The sequence below is a fragment of the Echeneis naucrates genome, chromosome 4 (genome assembly GCF_900963305.1).
Source record: "Echeneis naucrates chromosome 4, fEcheNa1.1, whole genome shotgun sequence".
In the NCBI taxonomy this organism is placed as follows: Eukaryota; Metazoa; Chordata; class Actinopteri; order Carangiformes; family Echeneidae; genus Echeneis; species Echeneis naucrates.
This window is the reverse complement of record NC_042514.1, coordinates 9,483,534-9,506,801: the sequence shown is the minus strand read 5'-3', so window position 1 is coordinate 9,506,801 and position 23,268 is coordinate 9,483,534. Positions and strand designations below refer to the sequence as shown.

Here is a 23,268-nt window from a genome sequence, read left to right as displayed (position 1 = left end):
ATATAGAAATCTTTTTAGGTAAGCAGACAGACACTCTCAATCTGCTGCCTCAACTATGAAACACCACAAATGCAGACATATAGAAGAAACATGCAACTTTAAGATCTGTAAGATTTGTTTAAGATGAGGAAACTTTGAATTAATAAATTTAGTCAGTCATTCCTGCAAATATGGAGTGGCAAAAGGAGAGAAAATTTGGAATTTTGGGGGACAGTAAGGAATTTAATGGGAATAATAAGGGAATTAACGAGAATGTCTGGGAATAAAAACGGGCATAAATCATAAATTTGCTTTAAGACAAGGAACTTAAATATAGTTGGGGAAAATGTACTGTCTCACAATCTTGGCTAAAACAACCAGATTTGAAGCAATTATGCTTGCATAGCTATAATCCTATAGTCACTTGCATATTCACATTTGTGGGAATTAACAAGAAAAAAAAAAAAAAAAAAAAAAAAAAAAAAAATTGGCAATTCCCTTAATTGCAGGTTAGCCAGTAACAGCAAACTTAAATGTAGCTGGAAAAACATTTTGCAGCATTTGAAGCTAATTTCCAAATTTGGAAGTTCAAAATCTAAATTCTCAAAATTTCCAAAATCCAGAGATTTTCCACCACTTTGCAACTGTAAGTTTTAGACAATCCATAATATCTTCTCCTTGACCAGCCATACCTCCCAGTGGAAGTTTTGTCATCATCCTCTTCTTCATTGTCAGATGCCAGGAAAGGGACTGTGGCCAGGTCTTCATCCTCTGCTCTGATACGCCCCACAATGGCAAGTCCATGAATCTTGCAGTCAATACCGGAGCTGCGGCACTGCTTTATTGCAATCTCAATGTATCTGTGATACTGCTGAAGACATCCGTCAGGTTAGTACAACACTACTTTAATGACAAACAATAAGAAGATGGTGTCATTTACTAAGTCGACAAACCTCAGTGCAGTCACTCAACAGGAGCACAGTGGTGTCTGTAGGATTGATGTTAATTGTTTTCAGCTCAATCAAGTTGTTCAAAGAACTTCCACCTGCATATATATATATAAAAAAATATATATATTTTAATTAAAAATTATTAATATTCATCTTTTGAAATCATTTCAAAATTCTTTATACAAGAGTCACAAAAAAATAAAAATACCTAATGGGTAAATATTATATTTACTGAACTAAGTGGAAACAAAATAACCATGCTGATATTAAAAATAAATAAACAAACTCACCTGACACCACCACTAACGATGGCATGTAGCTGCTGTCTGCTGGGTCTACGACCATCTTCAGTCTATGTACAAGAACATCTGGGAAAAGCTCAAGACGTATCCAGTGCTGAAGAATAAACAATGACAAATCCTCTCAAGTGATGCATTAAGTTAGACTATCTTCCATATTTTTTGAGTGTGGAATTCAATCTTCTACCTTTCCCTGGGAGCCAGAGGACTGCCAACACTGATCACTGCAGTCAATGAGGCGTGAGGCCTGGTTAACCGATGATGACACATTGAGGCTCTTGACAGCGCGAGACCAATCGTCAATCAGCATTCCCCGCTGGCTGCTGTGATGCTTCTTGAGCTGTTTTCCTGAGCGGCCACAAAAAGCTGGAGACTGGCCTATTGCAACAAAGATGAGCAAAAGGTTCACTTGGACCCACGAACAGAGACAGTGTAAATCCTAAAGAATGGACAACTAACCAGGCTCGTTGATTCTGCCGAAGGAATGTCTGGTGTTATGTTTGCGGGTCTTGAAGCAGTTTTCACAGAAGTCAAAGTCATCGCAATTCCTACATTTGAACCTTGGGCCATTTATTGGGAACATCTGACAGCCATCACACCTGCAGAGTGAAAAAAGGATTCCGTTAGAAAAACACAGTGAGTAAAATGGATACTGTAAATGCGGGAGAGAAATTTCAGACATATCCATACCTGACTCCTGGGTGAACACTGGGTACCAGTTCCATCTCAGATAACAACCCAGTCCAGTGGGACTGCTGAGGAAAGTCTACAATCACATCCTTTCCGTTGGCACTAAAAGCTGGGAAAAAAAAAATAAATCAAATCAAGATATCCCTTCATCAGATTGTGGATATGATCTACTGTTCAAAGGCAACAAAAAAAGCTTACCTTTCACAACACCCACACTCCTGTGAGTGACCGAGCCCCATTTGTACTTTGGTGTTGTAACTGTTGGTTTCACCCTCACTTTGTCACCAATCTTTATATGGGATGGAGAACTTTGGGGTGGAAATCCTGGTTAAGGAAATAAACATGTTGAGAAGTGATTAAGGGGGGAAAAAAAAAAAAAAAAAAAAAAAGCCAAAGTTTCCCCACAGAAATACACTTGTTATTATTACCAAGACCATGTCACAGTAAAAACATACCAAGTAGTTCAATGTGGATGTAACGGACCCAGTATGTTCCTCCTTTTTGCTGCCAGTCACACTGCACATTTAAGTCATGAAGTCCATCTCTGTCCAGTTTAATCACTTTCCCTACATCGCCATCATACACTTCCTCATACGTTCTGCAGCACTTCACCATCATCCCCACCTGCACAGGAGTCAGTGTTCATTCAGACTTGCGTTACATTTCATCAAGATGTTTTTAAAAAGTGAAAATATGACTACTCTTACCTGAATGTTCTCTCTTACATACACAGCATAATCATCATTGCTTTGGAAGTCTGATCTCTTCTTAAATGTCTGACTTTCAGTCACCACTGCACCTGGAGGCTGATGTAGAACACATGAACCGTTAAATGTTTTCAGTCCATTATTCAGAGGTTTATGGCAGATAATAATGAAAGTAATGTACCACGGGAAATGTTGTCTCTGCTTCCTCCAGCTCCTCCAGCACCTCCTCATCAGAGTAATCATCTGACACGGTGTCAGCATCTGACAGCTCAGTGATGTGAATGTCTGGATGGTCCAGCAGCCAGCTCACCAGAGCCTCGACACCTGATACATGTGCTCAATTATTCTCTAAAAGTACATCTCAAAAGTAATGTGACATGCATAGTCAACACACTGCTGCAGTGACAGGTACAGAGTTATTGCTGTAGTGATAGAGACTGAAGGGCAAAGTTTCACAGGCAAGCACTCCAATATATTTACAAGTTCAAATTATGTTCATCATATGATGATATACCTGGCACACCAGAGGCACTGCCTGTAGTTCCAGACAGTGACTTCAACGCAAACTCTATGTTTTTCCGTGGGAATCCCATCTCCATGAGCTGAAGGACAATGGGTAAGGGGGGAATGGGGGATGTCTTCTGTTTTTTCTGTTTAGGAGGTCTGACATGTTGTATGGTGACAGGTGTGGTTGCCTCACTGGAGCTGCTTTCCTCAAACAGAGGAGAGGATGGATGGGCAGATTCTACAGCCAGGTACTGACACACTGCCAATGCAGCTGCCTGCACATTCAAAGACACACAGACACTGATCAAAATAAACACACCACCTGCATGTGATGAATTATACTGTTGCCTTACCCTACATGGGGGAGACCAACTACAAAAAAAATTTGGAATTTAAATATGAACAAGACAGTGCTTCCATGTGTGAATTCTTTTAACATATCTGGTATATATTTGGTGGCCAAAAATAAACCATCTTTTGACTCACCTCCATCTCCTGTCTGTCAAAAATGGATTTGATTGGAGAAGGTTGTGTAGCAGCAGACAGCAGCTGCTGCAGGAGGATCAATGGAGGGAGGGGTCCCTCAGGAGACAAGTCTCCCACATCAGATGAAACTACTGGATCCTCTGCAGACAAAAAAATGCAATTTTCTGAATCAAACTTAACATTTTCACTGTATAATAACGGTTATTAAAACAGCAATAAGGTTTACATCCACCTATGCTCAGGGAATCCTCCAAAGAAGGTAAGCAGCCTGGTTATACACTGCCAAGTTTGTTCTAATGTGTTAAATGTTCACTAATAGGCTAAGGCCAGCTCATCATAACCTTGTAAATATGAACCATAAAAATGTCAAAAAAGTCATTTCATATGTTGAGGGCTTACCACTTGGGTTCTGTCCTAGGTCCATAACTGCAGGCTGGGAGAGGATCTGCCTGAGTTTGTCTTGGTGAGAGAGCAGCGCTCGTGCAGCCTTCAAAATATACAGCCTGAGCTGCTGGCAACGTAGCAAATGGATGTCTACCTGGTCAGCTGGATAAATAATAACTTTGATTAAACTCTAAAACTTGAGCTCTGACCTCTAAATCAAAGTATCCTCAACATGTTAAAAACTGTGTGTTCACCATTTGTAAAGAAGGAATCAGAAGAGGGACCATTTATCTAAAGGCCAAAGCCTTGTGACTTGTTGAGGAATAAATACAATTTAGTTAATATTAAATTTTTTTAACAAGACACGTGAGACTATTAATCTGTAGCACAGTAGCTTCTGTACCCGTAAGCCCTCGGCTAAGGGACTTCTTCATGCGCTGCTTCTCGAGCTTGCTTCCAGCCAGGCTGACCAGCTGGGCCCAAACAGCCAACATGGGATCAGTGAAGGGTAGGTTCTGCACACTGAAGGATATTGCAGGCAGCTGAGGGAAAAAAGGCATTAACTGAAGTCAATATAATAGTCCCATGAATTTGTTTTAGAAAAAAGCAGTAGCAATATCCCATTTGCAGATGCACAAATGGACATTAAAACACATTCATACCGGTCTGAGATGGCTGAGCAAGCAAACACGGCAGTTCCTCATCTCATGAAACTGGACAGTGATTCGTCCCTTAGGGGTGATGCGTGTGACTGTTCCCTCTCCATACTCCTCATGAATGACCTGACCACCCAGTCTGAGGCGCCCATCAATTCCACCAATCACTGCCAGCACTGCCATTAGACTGCCCACTCTAGGACCCTCTGAATCTGGAAAATATTCCTCCAGGAAACACTGAAAGGAGAGTAAGGGATTTATACTCGCAATTTTCATGAAAAAAAAAATTTATAAATTAAGTCAGAGTCAAAGCATTCTTGAGAGTCAGGGTCAAGATTTAAATTTATTACACATTAGCAGGTCTTACTGCTTCAGACTGGCAGCCAGCCATAACATCTCCAATGGCACTCAGCTGAGTATTGATGTAATCATTTATCAGACTGTTCCACTGGCCAAGTGAGTGCAGAGTACGCAGGACAGCAACAATTTCTTCAGCCAGAGTGCTGCTGTGAGTGGCTGTAAGAGATGCCTGAGGGCGGGACTTCCTCCTGCGCAAGGAACCCTCTGTAAGGAGAAGTTTGCATTTTTTATTTTTTTTTAAATATATACATTACAGTGAATTATTACACATGCATTAAAAAAGGTACCGTCTCAGGGACAAACCTCTAAGGAGAGGCAGGTCTGAAGAGCAAGTACTCAGTAGACTTCCCAAAAAGTTAAACAACTTCTCTACCAGGAACTTCATGTCATGAGAGCGTTCCACCTTCTCCCATGAAGGCAGCACTGCCTGCAGGAGACGCAATGCCAGGATCTGGAGACAGAACAAGAACAAGTTTGCAGCATGAGTTGACAACAGAGAGAGTTTGTGTGTTAAGGTAGCCCATTTCTTCCTTCTGAGACACTAATTCTATATGAACCTTTCAGTAACTCGAACATAAGCGAAGTCTCAAAATTTAAGTAAATTCATTGGAGAATGTCTATAATGAAGAAAATTGCATCATTAACAGAATGGGAAACTTATTTTGCACATCTTGTTGCCCACCTGTCTCTGCAGAGTGATGGCATTGAAGGACTGGTGTCCCTCAACAATTCTGATTAGCAGGCTAATCCATGCAGATGTGCTTAGTGTGCTGCACATCTGGGGCATGAGAGCAATGCTTCGTATGAAGCCCAGTGTGCACCAACTTCGGTGCTGCTCCCGAGACACCAACCTGTGGGAGTGACAGCCTGACAACAAAGGTGGATAAAGTTAGAATAATATGATACACAATGACTTGTGTGAAAAATATTATGGTGGTTCAGCTACCTGACTTATCATTGGCTCCACTTTCAACAAGCATCCTAAGTAGCCCACACAGGGTCCTTGTGGCGTCTGTTTGCAGCACTTCTGCATAGATCCCAGCTGACAGAGAAAGCATCTTCAGCAGGTTGACTGTGCTGGTTAGCATCATGGCTGTCGGATGACTGCTCTTCTCCATCAGTTCACCCTCTGTCCCAGAGACAGCATATTGTAAAGATGAAAGATTGAGATAAAGAGATGTAGAGATGAAGGAAGCACATCACTGTTTTTTTTTTTTTTATTATTTTGTGGTCTTCGCTGAGACATGCAAAATCACCTGTGTCATCCTCTGTGTCTGAATCCTCAGTGGGGGGCTGGGCAGCTGGAGGTGGTTCTGCCAGTTTAAGATCATACTTCCCTTCTTTGCCCATCCTGTAGGAGTTGGTGCTGCTTGTATCCCACTGAACCCTGATCCAGCCATCCTCACCCAGCTCCCCAATCACCCTCCCCAGACCTGGTGCTGGACCATCCTGTAAACAGCATGGACAATGTCAAATACTATCAGCAGGCCTCTGTTAGCTTCTTACTACACAGTAATCCATCAGCTGTCAAGGTATATAAAGGTATATATATCATAAAATGGATTCCCCTACCTGGTCTCCCCATTTCCAGTCAACTCCTCTCATAACCCGAGTGCCTATTTTCATCATGGCAGCCAGCTCAGGGCCAGAGGACGGTAAAGGGGCAGGGGCAGCCTCTTTTCTCGACTCTTCCAAAACTGTAGCTGAACCTCCATGTGCACATAAACTCAGGTCTTCTTCACTGCTGTCTGAAGTGGGTCCTGGAAAAAGATGAACAAAAGAGACATCAAATACCGCCTTTAAAAAAAAAAAAAAAAAGTGTGTGCGCTTTTACTAGACCGAATTGCGAATATTTAATCAAACCCCACTCACCTATAAGCCTGAGGATGCTCTGTGTGAGAGCAAGTATGCCAGAATTGAGTAAGAGGCTGAGGCTATTAGACCCATGTTTTAGGGACAGTATGTGTATCATGGCCAAAAGGAAGCGGGCTTGTGGAATGGTGCCAAGGCTTGGTCCTGCAGGGTTTTCATTGGTGATGGTCTGCAAGGGAACAGGCTGCACACCTGTGTATGACACAAACAGATGGCCAGTGAGATTGTGTGAGTACCAGGTAGAGAAATGATGCATTATTATTTCCAGTTTAGATTTCTTTTATTTCTTTTTTTATTTATTATATATATTTTTTATTTTTTTTTTTTTGGCACCGCCACTTACCCAGCTCTTTGAAGCGAGAGCTGGCCTCAAGCAGGATGTTACGGACGTTCTGGATGGCCCAGGAATACAACTTGCCAAAGGTCACCTCCAAAAGCATGCGGTTGAAGGGAGGAATCAAATCCACATCTTTCAGGCAGTCAGATAATGGCTCTCTGAAAAAGAATGTTTAGACAGTTGAAGACTTTGTATTGAAAAACAAAACTGAACTGTATGTACTAAAATGCACAGAATAGTAATTCAAATCACTACAAGATTAAGGGAACCTGCTGACTTACCCAATGTTGGTCCCTTCTGGTATGATCCTTTGCCAACCACAGAGCATTGCATATTGCACAGACGGGAGCAAAAAGCTTTTGGAGGCCAACTTTAGCATTGTGTCGATACCTTCCAGCCTCACCTCAGCCCTCTCCAGCTGTGATGAGATAAAGATACAGGGTCACTTTTCTTGTTCTTAATATTGCCTCACTGACAGCTTATGAAATGACCTGTGACTTATAACTTTGCTGTGACCTGTTTGAGAAGACATTTCCTCATCTTCTCCACATCCAGTGGTTCTTCTTTCAGTACAAACTCCACTATGGTGGCCATAAGGCTGGATTGTGAAAAGACACCCTGAACACTGTGTTTCAGCCACCGGTACTTCTGGACATTGGCCATGGTGTTTAAAAGAGGCTGCCATTTGTCTTGCTAAAAAGAAACACAAGATAAAAAGGAATGTCAGACTAGACTAACATAACCCCTGTTTTGCCCGATGCCTACACCTGCAGGACAATACAGTTCGATGTAAGAAAGTAAGCCTCCAAGAGAAACTGTATTGTGTGAATCTCATTCAATGCTAACCTTGATCCCCACAAGCATTAATTTATGTTAATATTGTCAAAATGAAAAAGTGTGTGTTGTGATTATTCTGAGATGACACAAACACCAGCCCCCTTGACTGCCTTATATCCTGGCATGATCACCAGAACAAAAGAATACGCATTAGTAATATTCTCATTAGCACAGTCAACTGTTCTACCTCTTTCCTTAACTTAGGTGTAAATATTGTATTTCCTCTGTATAGAGTTCCTGAGTTACAAAAAAAATGTTTTCTGCAGACTCTGCAAAGAATGTACATCAGTGGCAAGGAAACCTCTAGAACAATTGACAACAATCTTGAACAATTAAACTACCTTGGTTGTCTTGTTAGTGGGAGATTTCCTGTCAGCAGGTGTGGGACTGATATGAACGTTAAGTTCCCCTTCATTGGTCCCTTCATTCTCCAACTTTGGCTCTTCCATGTCAGACTCTGACTTCTTAGGCACTGCAAAAATAGAATACATTTACTTTTAGAAATGTAGGTATATATTTGAAGAAAACAAAAAACCTAAGAGAAAAAACATCTCTCTGCAGTAGGTTAGGAAAAAGCAACCTCTTTTTTTCCTGCGGTCTCTGATGAGTTTCTGGGTGATCCTCCTCCAGCGGGGCTGAGAGCTCAGCAGCTTTAATTTGGACACTATAGACAGGTCATTGCTTACAGCTGGACGCAGTTCATTAAAAAGGAAGCGCAGACGTTCTATGACAGGGGCACACACTTCCTTGTAAGAGCGACCTTGCTCTTGATGGGTCTGAAATGAGGGGGGGACAAAGCCAGCATGTCATTGCAAGCTTTGTTCTGTCTCTTCTCCTTCGTTACACAAATGAACTGCACAACCTTTTAATGAGGAAGACTAATATAATAACAGTATTTTATCATTACAATGTTACAAGCAGGAATCATACCTTGATTAAAGAACACTTTGCTTGGTAGACCATGCGGCACACATCAATCACAGATTTAGGGAGGGACCTCTGTTTCCCTTGGTCCACACCCAAGGCACATTGACTGACAAGTGAAAGAGCAATGTGACCTGTGACAGGAAGAAATATTACATCACATTGCTGAATGCCAATACTTTAAGATCTCAAGATTGCTTGCTTATACTAGTGTTGTAAATTGTGTGAGCGCAGAAAGGAAAGATTTTAAAGCTTCTTGAATTTTTTAAATAAAAAAAAAAAAAAGCATATCAGTGTTGAGCCAAAATTAGACCCTAATTGCTCATTAAACAGCCAGTCAGTGGCAGCAGTTGCTAGGTTACCGAGGTCTTGATGCTTGAGCAAGCAGCAGAGCAGCAGGCGACCAACTTCCTCCACAGGGTGTTCCGGAGGGAAGGTGATGGGTGTAATAAGATGGTACTGCTTACAGCAACGCTCTATTTGGCATAGGAAGTCCTATAATGTCATTAAGAAAATACAAAAGCATTACTCCATCTTTTACCTTGAGATTCATATGTGACATTAGGGGTCCAAGCTGCTGCTTGTTATCATCATTATTCTTTGTCATTTTCTTCCATTACTTGTTTGCTCAGCAAACAAACTAATGGGCAAAATTGTTAGGTTGAATTCACCCAGAATTCAGGGATTTGATTATTGGCAGTTGGGCTAATTTGAAAATTCTTGCTTTTTTTCCCCCCCTATCTCTGCAATCACCTGCATCTTTTTTTCTGTAATACTAGATTGCTGACAAAAAGTTATGATCAGGTTTTAATTCTTTCAATGCATGCTGCTTAGATCCTAGTAAGTGCTGCAAGTGGATGCTTCTTATTTTCATACCTTCACAGTATGGTCCTGAGTGTTGTTGTCAGCAATGGCCTGCAGAAAAGGCTGTGCGTGGTCACTGAGGGTTATTCTTCGGGAATAGAGTTTGGCCTTGTCTGGAGTGGTTGTACCCAGGGAGCTGCAGTGGTCTTCGTCCTTCTCCTCATTGTAGTTATAGTGGATTTGACTGGTCTGCAGACCCCCACAGAATATGGAGGATTGGAGCCATTCTGTGCAACAGATTAAAATTTAAGTTAAACTTGTTACTCTTACAAATACACTTTTAAAAGACAAGGATTATCAGACCAGGTCGAGGCAGATGGCTGCCCCCCCCCGAGCCTGGTTCTGCTCAAGGTTTCTGCCTCTTAAAAAGGAAGTTTTTCCTTGCCACTGTCGCCAAGTACTTTCTCATCGGGGGATCTGTTGGGTCCCTAAATAATTTTCTAAAGAGTTTGGTCTAGACCTGCTTTATATGTAAAGTGCCTTGATGTAACTTTGTTATGATTTGGCGCTATACAAATAAATCTGATTTGATTTATATAAAATCATTAAACTCACTGGCACACTCATTCTCCATGGGGGAAAGAGGGGTGCTCTTGGTCAGGTAGGAAGCATGGAGACCCAGCAGCAGCCCAAGGTTTCTCTCAGTGTCAATAAGTGGGGAGGACAGACTGCTTAGGTCTGGAGTTGTGACTGTCTCCTGGTTAGGCTGTAAATAACAAAGCATTATAAAATCAAAAACCAGAACAAATGATTAAGCCAGACATTGCAATTAGTATGTTTCACTAGCAGACCTCCATATACTGGCCAACACAGAAGGCCTGCATTGGTTCCCTGGTGTCCTCAAATTGGAGAGCAGCCTCTAAGGCAACAACGGGATCTTCTCCTGCAAACTGAGCTGTAAAAGGAGGACAGGCAAATGCAACTTTTAATCAAAAAAAGTTTATGCTTCAATGAAAACATTTTTTTTTTTGGGGGGGGGGGGGGGGTATTACCCAAGACACTGTTCCCTGTTAGTGACTGGGACTGAGCCTGGAAGTCCTTTATGTCATAGACTTTTCCATCAATGACTGTCCAGAAACCACCATCTTTGTTGTGATTTTCCAGATCAGCCTTGCGGATTAGGGAAACCTCCTCATTGTTCTTGGTGTTTTGTCCTGTAAAGAAGGACCCTGCCACAGCAGAGTTAGAGCTAGTTACGCTTTGAACAAAAGTTGCAAATAACCCATTCATCACGATTCTGTAAACACCAGGAACATAGAAGATACAGTCTCTGTTATACCCATAATGCCTGGCCATGCCAGATCCTCATTATCATCCCTCTCGTGTCCTGGAGCCAGGTGGTTGAAACGGTCAAGATGCTCCAGAAGTCCAGCAAGGAGAGGGATAGAGCCAGTCTCCTGCATCAAACCTGCATCGATGGTGAGGAGGAGAACAATGGATACAACCAGCTCAGGCAGAAGTACTCCTACCAGAGAAAGACAAAAGGACATTCATGACGCCAACAAGATCCCTTAATGAAGTGCTGTTGATTAATGCTGTTCAACGGGTTTGGAAGAAATAATTACCAGTTAGATCTCCTTCAATAACACGAGAGACTTCTGCAAAGTGGCGGCAACCAGTAGAGGCAATACTTGTTGCCACTGGAAGGATGTCTCCAATGTGAGTACACAGAAGTGCAATGTACTTCTTCAACAGGGACCCAACACCCAAAAGCTCTGGATCTGCAAGAAAAACAGTACAGTCAAACACTGCTAATCCAGACTCAAACTTGATGAACCTGGGTGAATGAAGCAAACACATAATTACTTACTGTATCCATTAACATTTTCTGTGCCATTAACTCCAAGGTAGAGTTTGCTAACAAGCAGCCTCTGGAAACGCAACAGCAGGTCCAGTGATGCAGAACGTTCCTTGCTGATGTGTCCTGCCTCTAAATAGTTGGAGATGCGGCGAGCGACATCTTTCAGCCTTGCAATGGTTTGGGAGGCAATATTTCTGAAAGAAAAAAATATATATATAAATTTGAAAATCTGCTGGAAGAAAGTGAGGATAAACACATTTAAAAATAGCATGAATCAGAAAAAGCGCATGTACCTCAACAGCTGCTGGACAAGTTGCACCAAAGGCAGGCTTTGTTTTCCTGCTGACTCGTAGATGCCTGTGTTGATGAGGTCTTTGTCCAGCATGGTGCGACAGCGCTGCATGGTGGAGGCATTTGCCTCTTGCTCATCTATCTCCTTCTCTTTCTGGGCCTCTTTTTTAGCTTCAATATCCTGTCATGAATAAAATGTCCAGGCATATCAATGCAGGATATTTAAACTACGGATGCTGTATGTTATTTTAGTTTAAAGAATACAATGGTGCACTAAATGGTGAGAAATATAAATCAAAATTAAAATCTATGGTAAAGCTTTGCAATCACTGAATTCCAGAGACAAATCTTCACAAACATTTTGTTATAGAAATAAGAGTGTTTAACAAACTGGCCTGTATCTCAGCAGTGATGGCTGCATTCAGTGCAGATTCCAAGCCCCCATCAGCCATTAGGCTGCTGACAAGCAGGTCGATCATGAAGCGACGGCCAGGGCTCACACTCATCTCATTGCCAGATGCTAAACACAAAAAGGATGAAAGGATAATTAACCCTGACTATTAAGTACCCAGTATTGTGAATAAAATGTTTCAGCAAACAATGTGACTAGCACCTACCAGCATTAGGGAGAAGTGAAGATAGTGCCCTCGCCCTTTCCTCAGCAGTGGGCAGCAGCACTGACCAGCCACTCTGGAGAACAGCTTGGGCAGCTGCCTGCACGGTATTGAGCACCCCAGCATTGCTAGCAAGTACTACCACAGTTTGTTTCAAGTTGTTAAGAAGCACACTGCCAAGGCCCAATCCCAGTTCCTCTGGATCAACTTGGTTACAGATGGCTGCATGGAGCTGAGGACAGAGAGGGAAGATTCCAGAAAGGCTGTCAACCATTGTTGTGACAACCTGAAATAATAGAAATTACTGGACACAGCTGTGTGCAGTAAACTAGGCATTAGCGAGGATGTGAATAAGTTCCTGAAATGGCACAAATTAAAGTTATGACACAAACAAATGCTTTTCTAATAAAGCGCCTGAAGACAGCTGTTTACAGACCAACTTACCTGTAGCCTGAGCAGATTAAGTGTGGCGACTACCATACATTCCTCCTCCTGTGGGGGAGGCCAGTCTGAACTGCCATCCATTCCTTCACTGACCTGCCGCAAGAGTAGGTCTAGCTGCTCAAAGGTCATTGGGCATACGTCCACTACAAAGGGCACACGCTGCCCAATAGACCACTCTGAGCATGAGGACCAGGCAAAGCTCTGGAGACAAACAAATACTATGTGTTGAGCCAATCTTTAATCAAATTAGGCATAAAAAAAGAAAATCGTGAAAAAGCTGCATGCTTGTATTTTACCTGTCCCGCACCACAGGAGATTCCAACTATGTGTTTGGAGTTGAGCCCTGGTAGAGCTTTAGGTTGCTTCTTGTTGAAAAACAATGTATCAAAGTGTTGTAATTTATCATTGCCGCCCCAGCTGTGCACCTCTCCATCATCAGTGAGAGCTAAGCAATGGGTCGATCCCACAGCAATATCCACTACTTTCTTTCCTAATTGTAGAAATCCAAGATCAGTCTTTGCATTTTAAACATTTTTATAAGTCTCCTTAATGTAATGAACTCACCCTGTAAACTGTCAAGCAACTTTGGGTAGCGGACATGCTCATCAGTACCATGACCCAGACGCTGATTGTCTCCTTTTCCCCAAGTGTACACTTGGCCATCTTTAGTGAGGGCCACTGAAAATTGGCTGCCGCAGCACACCTTTACTATGTCCAGGTCCTGCAGTTTCTCCACAAGTTTAGGCGTCTTGCAGCCATCACTGCCCCCTCGGCCCAGTTTGCCATAGTCTCCGTCCCCCCATGACCAAACCTGGCCTATGGGTATACACACAGGTGAATGAAAACATTATTTATACAATGTGTGTGATACTGGTGGGTTATATGGCCAAAAATTACTATTGCTCCCACCTACCATTCTCTGTCACAGCAAGTGTTTGTGCATCACCACTCCCACATGCCACATCCACCACCTTTAGTCCCTTTAAAGCTGTCACCAGCATGGGAGTAGTCTGATCCTCACTGGAGCCTAAAACCCAATCAAAGGCATGGTAATTAATTTTATTTCAGTGATTAAAAACTAGATCTTATATCCAACACTATGTTCTGCAACACGTGGCACTCACCGTGACCTAGTCGACCATAGTTCCCTCTGCCCCACGTGTAGAGCTCTCCATCAGCTGTAATAGCAGCACTGTATGTGCTCCCGCAAGCAATATGAACCACATGCTTTCCTGCTTGTTTCCCATTGAAGGCTGCTATCATTGCAGGCTCTTCAAGATACCTTAAAGAAAGCAGAAATTAATACTGAAAATCCTTTTTGGGTGGTTTTAAGAGTATGGTATAACAAGAACCCTTTCAGGAGCTTTCATGATAGGGAAAAGCAATAATGCCTTTTGCAAAATAGCTACAATTTCACTCCACGATTGATTACTAATGCAAACTTAATCCAGAGAAAATGGGATTTATTATCAAAAATACAAACTTTCCAACTTTACTGTTCTACAGTACTGTTTTGTTTTCCAGCCATATGTTTTGCTATAAAAAGGTGGAAATAAAAAAACTGGACATCCCTTTACAAATTCAAATATCGGCCACAGTTTTTGGCAGATACTTACGTTGTGTCTCCATGTCCTAGACGGCCACCATCACCACAGCCCCAGGAGAACACCTCTCCATTAGATGACAGGGCCAGGTAGTGCTGCCCATCAGGATGAGCTGCAAGCTTTATGATCTTTCTTGAGCTCAGACTGTGGACCAGCATAGGAGCCTTCAAATAAATAAATAAAAACAAAAACACACAAACAAAAGAAATCAGTTTCTAAATGCACAGCAGACGCAGAATGCTTTGTTCCCTCCAAAAATAAATAGTTTTTAAGAGCGTTTAGATTGCTGAACAACAAATAACTGACCAGAGTTGTGCTCTTGTAATTCTGGGTGTAAACAGCGCTATTGGACAGGATGAGAAAGCCCTTTTCTGAACAGACAATTTGTGTGACTCCAAGGCTGGACAGGGCTTTACATTCAATGGGTCCATTAACATTTGGATAAAGTTTCCAGCCCAAAAGACCCCAGGCAATCACCTCTTGCAAAGTTCCCTGGACCAAAAAGAAGGAGAGAGAAATAAATCATGCATATTAATTACTTTAGAAATGCATCTTTATGAGCGGTCCCCTCCCCCCCCAAGGGAAGAATTGATGATGTTTATCCATGCTAAGTAAATAGGGCACAGACATATATAGCTCAAACATGATAAAACAAGCCTGTAATTCAAGCTGTGAGTGGGGGAGGAAGTAGTATCACTGACCTAAAAACAAAAATAAACAAAATCACTTAAGATTTGTCACTATATAAAGAGAGACTTCACCTTATGGGATGTGGGGGAGTTGCAGTGTGGAGGACTGCATGGAGAAGCCAAGCGGTCCAGGTGAGCCATGATCACCACTGCTGTTTGCCGAAGGTCAATGGCCAATTCACTATCGTGAGGCAAAGTCAGGTACCGCAGGAAACTCTCATTTGGACTTAAAGGGGCTGTGAGGATCTGAAAATCACAAGAATTAACCAGTACTAATCAGCACATTTCAGAACCAGGAATAGCAGAACTGGGGTATTTTAAGACACATGTTCCCAAGCAACATTATCAGGCAAAAGATTTGATGATATTTTCCTTGAAAGGGATGTTCTTTCATTGCCATTAAAATCTTGTATTCATTTGATGCTGTGAGCAATATACAGAAGAAATATTAACCTCAGTTTCCTCCTCAGGAACAGACTCTTCATTGCTGCTGTGTATGTTCTGAAAGCGCTGCAGGAGGGGTAGAAGAGGAGCACTGGTTCCCTGAGTGGAGCGCTCATTGTCCATCTCTCTGGTGCCACTTTCCCACAGGCGCAGCAGTAATATAACAGCAGACAATAGCTGACTGTAAAGATGAAAAGGATGAATGAGTAGTCAGCAGAGAGGAAGAAGTGCATTTCAACTGGAGTAACATATCAGCAGAGGCAACTAAATCATTACATTGAGTATCTTGTTACCTAAGAGTGCCCCTCTGTACAGCCAGTTCAAGCAAAATTGCCAGGACAAGGTGCTGGTCCTGCTGAGGAATGTTCCCTTTGGTTGTGGCACTTCCATGTACATCACTAATTCCAAAGGAAAAAGAACTTGAAATCAGCAAAATGGTTCTGGATTTTTTGTACGTACAAAAAGTGATTGGTAAATAACAAACCTGAGGAACTTTGTGGCCCTCTCAACAACCTCCAGCCACACTGATGACACAGTTCCCTCATCAAATAGTGTGGCCTCTGGCAGGGCGCGCAGGGCATCCAGAGACTCCTGGAGAAGCTCACTGCAGAGATCAGCATCATCCCCTGTAATCAAGCAAAATGTCTTGTTTTATAAATGAACATCAGAGTTTGTTACACAAACATAAATGGCCAGTTTCACAAAGATTTATAATATTTTTAATTGCAATATATTCCTATATGGCCCTCAACTGAAAGAAAACAATTTGTATAGAAGCATCTAATGACACAAACTGGTTAAAAATACTTCCTTGGGAAAGGAGAACAATTATTGCCTCACTTTTACACTGCGAGTCATGGCTAGTACTGTTCCATTAACATCTCTTTATAGCGCAACAGGATTTATAAATGTATTTATTCAGCAGGTGGTGGATGAAAGAGCACATAGCAACACATCTGCTGTTCTTACAGTGTATTTCAGGAACACAGCTAGACAGAGGAGGAGAAGCTTAGGTGTGTGTGTGTTAGTGTTATTTATATGGAGATGACAGAAGATAGGCAAACTCTTTGTTCACACCCAGTCCCTGTGGACAGACAGCTCTCAAACGCATATCAGTACATGCCAAAAAAAAAAAAAATCCCTACTCTTCTTGCGAAAATAACAATTGAGGGCTCTTAAATAAATACAACCACTGCCAAAGCTGTTTATCATTACATTTTAAAATCAGGCTTTGAGACTCGTGTACACTGAGAAACAGTTAATTGTGTGTGTGTGCAATGAAATTCAAAATCAGCTCTCATTTGTTGAAGTCATGGTATGTGGCACCAAATGGCAAATTTCCAGACAAAATACATTATCACTGAGGATTTTGAAAATTACCAACAGGATAATGTGGCCCTATCCTGCATAAACTCCTGCATCTTATGTAGTACCAAACCACAAGATAATACTTAAAACATACAATTGTGAAATATGATGAGTTGTTTACACTGAGCATACAAATTGGTGCCACACATTCATCAACAGCTGCCAAGCACAGCTCTATTACTCTGAGAGCAGCTGTCAGAGCTACCACTAGGGGACAAAACATCTACAGTGTCAGTAACCAGGGACATGCTTACCTGATCTCCAGGCCCGACGCAGGAAAGCGAAGGCAAAAGAGAGCGCTGCCCTGGAGCCAACTCTGGCCAACCCTTCAACACCTTTACTGATTGGACGAGGGCTGAAATATACATGACGACAACTCTCACTGTGTACTAGTGAAGTTCAAATTAAGTATAAAAGAAGTATTTCAAATATTAGGAAACCATAGTCACACCTCAGGATCTGTGTCATAATAATTTGTTTGTCAAACCTTTATTGATAACATAGCTTGGTTAGATTGATGCACATGGAGAGGAGGGGAAACACGTATGAAGTACTCAACAGCAAAAAAGCATAGGCAATACTTGAGACCTACAATAATGAAGGCTTTCATTCACCAAATGTAGGATTTAACTCAAATAATGTAGAACTATTTACAAGCTAGTCTGCTATGCATACAAGGAAAATGTAATACTGTGATTTGTAGGCCACTTTGCTTTTAACAGTCACCAGTGAAAATAATTTCTCCATGAAATTTCCTAGATTACAACACAATGCACTCAGAACGCAAACATGTTAAGGTGGAAGCACTGACCACTGATGAATGACAGGCATAAAATTTTTTCACCTTTTATTGTCAGCAGCAGGCAGCGGTGGGCTGGGAGGCGTCTTCCAGCGGAACTTGTACTTCTCCTCCATCATGTTGTGGCTGAGAGAGATGAGGTAGCGCTCCAGGATGAGCAGGCGCTGGCGCAGGCGTTGAGCAGACAGAGTGCTTTTGGCCATCTGAGCTGAGAGCTTCTGCTGATCGTCAACTAGGACCATCAGGCAGTCCTTCAGCTCAATCTCATCTAGACACAACAAATGGGCAATGAAAAATGAAAAACGTATTAACTGTAGATTGTCACTGATAATTAGATCTTACATAACACTTAAACATTAAATATTACTTGTGTTACGTGCCTATATGTTTACATGTCACTTTCTTTTTGAATGCATTATTCAGTTGTCAACTTTTTTCTTCTGCAGTTTGAAGCTAGATTCTGGCAAAAGGACTCTTCTTAAAGTCTCATTGTCATTGTGCTTAAACTGAGGAACTGAGAAACTGGGGAAAAAAAACAAAAACATGCTACTTTTTGTGACCTAAAAGCTTTGTAAATAATATTTCATACAACCTAGAGGTAATTTAACAATACAAAAGCCTGATTTTAACAACAAAAACCCTTTTTTCCCCCCATTCTATAAATGTACTGCAGCATCTTAATAATTTAAGATGCCGTGTCCCTTAAAATTTTCTTATTTAACTGTTCTGTTTACAAGAACAGTACAAATTTACAATACGAAAAGTAAAGAAGTTATTTATTAAAAAAAAAAAAAGGGGGGGGGGGGGGGGTGTCTTGTGACACTTTAGCTTATTACTTTTAGCCTTGGCTGTGTAAAGAGAAAATTAATAAACCACATTCAAAAATTTTCCCAGCAAGCCTCCAACACAAGTAGTCCTTTGTTCAGATCCAGTTCAAGAGAAAATGCTTCATTATGTGTTTGGTCAGCAGCGCTGTAGGGAAGACGAGATGGGCCAAAATAGCAGGTCTGAAATCCACTTAAGCTTCATGTAAGCCAGACTGGCGTGAGGTTGTATGAAGCACACAGGAGTCAGCTCTGCTTCGCGATCATGAACAGATATGCTTCTCAATAAGAAAAAGTATCAGGATGTTTCAGTAGTAACTTGTGCTAAAGAAATTCCTAAATCAGTCAATCATTTGACATGCTAAGGTTTTAACAAGGAAATACACTGCTGGCAATTAGAGCAAAGCAGTCATTTGCCCATGCATCAGTGTGAATTCAAAACAACAGCTTGGGTCTGGGCTGTAAGTGCTGAGATCAACACGTTCCAGATATGAGCACTCATTGAAAAAGCAGGAAGTTCAGTGATTGAACTTTAAGCATCAGTGACTAGTTTATGTAGCGATCCGGTTACACTCACAGTGCAGACCAGTGTAACCTCCTGTTTAGTCCATAAATTAAGAGAAAAATAATCCTAATATTTATTTCACTAGTTATGTAGATCATGGCCTTATCATCCCCTTACCATACGCTTATCACCCACGACCACAACACTGTCCCACCCAGTCCTGTCTGTAAACACAGCTTGGGTGAAAGACACTACCCTGTGCTGGTCAACATTATAACACCTACCCAGACTGCACTCTAGAGGAGTAAAAATAACCACTCAGACTTCCAGATTGCAAGTTGTCATTTCAAAGTTTCCACACCTCACGTGCCAGCAAAACATGTGTACATCAGCAGGCCCTGACAGATATGGAACTGATAAACAGAGAGGTTGACCATGTGTCAAAATGGTCAGTGTGAATTTATCTAGTCAACATCTACGTGTTGTGAAACCATGTGGGTGACTGTGGCATCCATTACGTTACTTGGAAACAGAAAGGTAGAAAATAGCAAGACCCACAAGAGGAAAACAGGGATAAATCACAGCTGCAACAGGGTGAATTGTGCCCCAGTACATTTTAACATGGTTAATGGTGGCACTCACCTGGCTGCCGCCCCCAGTCCCAGGTTTCAATGATGGAGTGATGTACAGATGTTAATGTCTCCTCCTCTTCTTTCTTTTCTTTGTCATTGGGTTCATCTTTCTTCTGAGTTCCAAAGCAGTCACAATCTTCTAAAAAAAAAAAAAAAAAGAAATCTGTCGGCCATGTTCATAACATCAAAATGGTTTTAAAATTAAAAAAAAAAAAAAAAACTTCCCTGCTTCAAATATCATCTGTGTCTCCACAGTGCACCATTTTATAAGATTCCTGACATGTCCATCATTTGGAATTTCACAGTGCCATACCTGGGTGAGCTGATTCTTCTCCATTGAATGTTATTTCCTCATCTTTTACCATTTCGTTCCACATCTCACTCAGTCCCTCTGGAGAGAATGCACGCTACCAAAGGAAGGAAGAAAGTAAATTGAAAATCAAATCACACCTAAAATGTTCAATTTACTTTCACTTATTGGTTGTATGCATTTTCTTAATAAAACAGGTATGCAACACACAGGCTACCATCACTTTGAGGACACCACCATTAAAATGCTGTCAAAAATAGATCAAATTTGAACAGCAAACTTTCCTTTAAATATGAAATGCATTAATTGTTATTTCATCCGCATCATTGCTGATTTCAAACATTTACAGCAAATACAAACTATTTCAATGGTTTGATTTTTTTGTGGAAAATCTATTGTTCTTAGTCCAGCAAAGAATGTCAGCACCAAAAAACTACCAAATTATAGAAAGAACAAAACGCTTTGAGTAAAGATGCTGCAAGACTCCATAGCTGCCTTAGTGTTATACTGATCATCCATTTCCTCACCTTAGCAAGAAACACTCACATGCCAGCTCACAAGAGTCAGCTCTTGGTTTCAAGGATATGGTGTCTTAAATTTCAAAAAAAAAAAAAAAAAAAAAAGTAGCTCATGAATGACACCAGACCAGACATATTAAAACTGTAGCTGTCTTCAGCACTGCAGAGACGTTCTAATGAGGGGAAAGCATGACACCGCTCCTTAATTTTAGATCTCATTTGGTAGTACAAATCAATTTTCAAGATCAGGCTGAGTCCAGACATGCTGCAATTTGTGGAGGTGAGAGCAGACAGCTTGCTGCCTGGCACATTTGGTAGGATAAAACAATCCATTCCATCTTTTTGTCACTCACTTTACTTTCAACCAATTACACTAATAATGACCTCAAAAATAGTACCAATAAGAGTTTGTTTGAACACCACAAGTCTTAGACATATACATATAAAAAGAGCATTTTCACTTACTTTCTCTGTAATTAGAGGCTACACTTTTCACAAGCACAACAGAACAATCCTCTGTACAAAAGATCATACAATTGCAGGGCAGTGGTTGCAGATATGCAACGAGCTGTGTTTGTTTATTACAGTATATGCAGCCTTTATTGTTCCATTCTCTCTAAAGTCAAAGTAGTCATACATGACTCACGCAATATGTGTAGAGGCTTATATTTTGACTCACAACTATGACAAATAACAGCACTTGGGAGAAAAAGCACATTCTTGGTTAGATTTGTTTTCTTTAAAAAAAAAAAAAAAAAAAGCAAATGTGACTCAGCACACAAGATAACAGTCTAAGCAATCTAAAACAAAAACGGGAGGGGGGCTTCACAACAACTCCTTCCTTTAATTTGGTACTTGTACCTGTAAGTCTATCTTCAGCCATTTGTCATGAAATCGCAGCTGAGCATCAAGGGTAAAAGATGGAGAAGGCATATTCCCCTCTTCTGGCTGCAGACGCAGCCAACCTGTAAGATAAAGAAATGACAGGCTGAATTTAAAAAATTATTTCCAACGTTGAAATTAGATGAGTGTACTGGTAATTACAGAATTTATGAAATGTCTATGTCGGGGAAGCCTGGCTGCCTTGCCTGAGACGTAACACCAGGCTTTATTATTACCTTCTTTGCCAGTTATGTTTCCAGTCCCTCAATTTAAATATGCAGATCGTTTAACTGTCAGCTGTCAAAACGCGCTTATATTAAACCAACCCAGGTTGTCACCTGAATGTAAACAAAAGGGAAACAGAGCACAGGTCTCCAAAGCTCGGAACAAAAATCATCCTAAATCTCATTGATACGTCTTTAAAAACAAACAGCATATTAATCAGCTGTGGTGCTTTTTATCATTCATGTTCCTAATGTAGTAACGTTACACGACCTGCTTTCTTAGCTCATCCTCACCAGTACCAAAGTGCATTTAGTGTCACAGTGCATTAACTGCATTTTGTAGCATTTTTTTTTTAAATAGACGTGAGCGCTTAAGGCCAGAGATGTATGCATTACTAACTGTTAGACGTTTGAAAAACACGAGAATATTGTAGCATTTAGGCTAGCAAGAGCATAGTCTGCATTAGCCACTGTAGCTCAGTCTTAGTCCGGTTATCGCAGATAAGAGTACAAAACCCTGTCGGACAAAAACACAGCATGTTGACACAGCATATTATGCCTATAATGCAACACCTAAGGCGGAGTAACGTTCACGTTAGCTTAACAGCTAAAGCTAACCACTTAGCTTGCTGGTCAGCTAGTACCAAGACAGCGTTAGCTAGCTGAATCACCTCCCGTCATCCGCGCAGCGGTGAGCGAGCTTCAGCAACTTGACACGAAATCCAAGTGAGAGCAGCTCACTGCTGCGGTGAGACAACAGCGAACAAACACGTCAGGTTAGACAAACAAATTACCTGCCGTCTCTTCTCAAGCTATTCTGGTCCCCTCAGCTGCTCTGCTGCATTAACGAGACCTTTACAATTGATTTGATTTGATTGGCAGGTGGCGGACTGGGGCACGAGGCATGGAAACAAATTACGTAGCCGTTACGGGGGGATTCGGTGCGTTTGATTCTTTCACCGCCGCAGAGCGGAGGACTCTAATGCGAGCCGGTCGGGTCGACACAGCGGTGACTCCGCCCACTCAAACTGCAAGGTGTATTTAAACGTGCGCTTGTTTTGGCTATGAGGCGGGACATAGGAGGGGCGGGGTTGGCTTGTAATGAGGATAAACTCCTCACTAAGGGGAGCTGTGTGTCCAGAAAAGGATGATGCATGCCGTGATCGGTTCACACACACATTAGTCATATCAATTCATTGAAATGATAAAGGCAACATCATGCTCAGGCAACAAATGTAACATACCTTTTCAACTGAATGAAACTATTTTTCATTGAAATTTGTTTCACTTTTCGCTGTAATATTTCAGTGCTATATCTATATCTATATTCTGTTCTTTCACATTTGTTATTTGTTATTTAAAAAAACGTGAAAGGCAGTAGTTAGTTCAGCCTAGATTGAGTATTTTAACTGTACAGTGTACAAATCTGTCAAAAACATCCTGAACATTTGTTGTCCAGCTCAAAAT

At 41.4% G+C, this 23,268-nt stretch overlaps 1 protein-coding gene across 6 annotated transcripts in view; it reads right to left on the bottom strand.

Annotated features, from left to right (window-relative positions):
- The window catches only part of herc2 (HECT and RLD domain containing E3 ubiquitin protein ligase 2), a 38,051-nt gene extending 15,383 nt beyond the window's left edge, over window positions 1-22,668 (bottom strand). Inside the window, exons 1-56 of one of the 6 annotated variants that reach the window (XM_029501070.1) lie at window positions 22,596-22,668; window positions 21,557-21,660; window positions 20,181-20,274; window positions 19,878-20,006; window positions 17,952-18,174; window positions 17,362-17,462; window positions 16,224-16,365; window positions 16,033-16,137; window positions 15,749-15,920; window positions 15,368-15,541; window positions 14,913-15,098; window positions 14,619-14,770; window positions 14,127-14,284; window positions 13,916-14,029; window positions 13,567-13,818; window positions 13,299-13,492; window positions 13,003-13,203; window positions 12,562-12,790; window positions 12,340-12,464; window positions 11,947-12,125; window positions 11,663-11,847; window positions 11,418-11,573; window positions 11,132-11,317; window positions 10,845-11,021; window positions 10,644-10,747; window positions 10,408-10,558; window positions 9,865-10,079; window positions 9,351-9,483; window positions 8,995-9,122; window positions 8,645-8,840; window positions 8,406-8,536; window positions 7,744-7,920; window positions 7,509-7,645; window positions 7,234-7,385; window positions 6,891-7,082; window positions 6,591-6,778; window positions 6,275-6,467; window positions 5,965-6,147; window positions 5,701-5,885; window positions 5,322-5,469; window positions 5,026-5,222; window positions 4,665-4,895; window positions 4,406-4,544; window positions 4,018-4,164; window positions 3,619-3,758; window positions 3,140-3,407; window positions 2,807-2,949; window positions 2,626-2,724; window positions 2,374-2,542; window positions 2,117-2,242; window positions 1,919-2,027; window positions 1,688-1,827; window positions 1,416-1,606; window positions 1,220-1,325; window positions 933-1,024; window positions 672-850 (exon numbers count right to left, since the gene is read on the bottom strand). In XM_029501070.1, the coding sequence (XP_029356930.1) occupies window positions 672-850; window positions 933-1,024; window positions 1,220-1,325; window positions 1,416-1,606; window positions 1,688-1,827; window positions 1,919-2,027; window positions 2,117-2,242; window positions 2,374-2,542; window positions 2,626-2,724; window positions 2,807-2,949; window positions 3,140-3,407; window positions 3,619-3,758; window positions 4,018-4,164; window positions 4,406-4,544; window positions 4,665-4,895; window positions 5,026-5,222; window positions 5,322-5,469; window positions 5,701-5,885; window positions 5,965-6,147; window positions 6,275-6,467; window positions 6,591-6,778; window positions 6,891-7,082; window positions 7,234-7,385; window positions 7,509-7,645; window positions 7,744-7,920; window positions 8,406-8,536; window positions 8,645-8,840; window positions 8,995-9,122; window positions 9,351-9,483; window positions 9,865-10,079; window positions 10,408-10,558; window positions 10,644-10,747; window positions 10,845-11,021; window positions 11,132-11,317; window positions 11,418-11,573; window positions 11,663-11,847; window positions 11,947-12,125; window positions 12,340-12,464; window positions 12,562-12,790; window positions 13,003-13,203; window positions 13,299-13,492; window positions 13,567-13,818; window positions 13,916-14,029; window positions 14,127-14,284; window positions 14,619-14,770; window positions 14,913-15,098; window positions 15,368-15,541; window positions 15,749-15,920; window positions 16,033-16,137; window positions 16,224-16,365; window positions 17,362-17,462; window positions 17,952-18,174; window positions 19,878-20,006; window positions 20,181-20,274; window positions 21,557-21,628 (8,795 nt within the window). In that variant the 5' untranslated portion in view covers window positions 21,629-21,660; window positions 22,596-22,668. Of the gene's footprint in view, window positions 1-671; window positions 851-932; window positions 1,025-1,219; window positions 1,326-1,415; window positions 1,607-1,687; window positions 1,828-1,918; window positions 2,028-2,116; window positions 2,243-2,373; window positions 2,543-2,625; window positions 2,725-2,806; window positions 2,950-3,139; window positions 3,408-3,618; window positions 3,759-4,017; window positions 4,165-4,405; window positions 4,545-4,664; window positions 4,896-5,025; window positions 5,223-5,321; window positions 5,470-5,700; window positions 5,886-5,964; window positions 6,148-6,274; window positions 6,468-6,590; window positions 6,779-6,890; window positions 7,083-7,233; window positions 7,386-7,508; window positions 7,646-7,743; window positions 7,921-8,405; window positions 8,537-8,644; window positions 8,841-8,994; window positions 9,123-9,350; window positions 9,484-9,864; window positions 10,080-10,407; window positions 10,559-10,643; window positions 10,748-10,844; window positions 11,022-11,131; window positions 11,318-11,417; window positions 11,614-11,662; window positions 11,848-11,946; window positions 12,126-12,339; window positions 12,465-12,561; window positions 12,791-13,002; window positions 13,204-13,298; window positions 13,493-13,566; window positions 13,819-13,915; window positions 14,030-14,126; window positions 14,285-14,618; window positions 14,771-14,912; window positions 15,099-15,367; window positions 15,542-15,748; window positions 15,921-16,032; window positions 16,159-16,223; window positions 16,366-17,361; window positions 17,463-17,951; window positions 18,175-19,877; window positions 20,007-20,180; window positions 20,275-21,556; window positions 21,661-21,813; window positions 21,913-22,472; window positions 22,492-22,595 lie in introns of those variants that run through there. The other 5 variants (XM_029501072.1, XM_029501067.1, XM_029501069.1 and 2 more) reach the window with 5 other exon arrangements.
- Window positions 22,669-23,268: the final 600 nt, after the last annotated feature.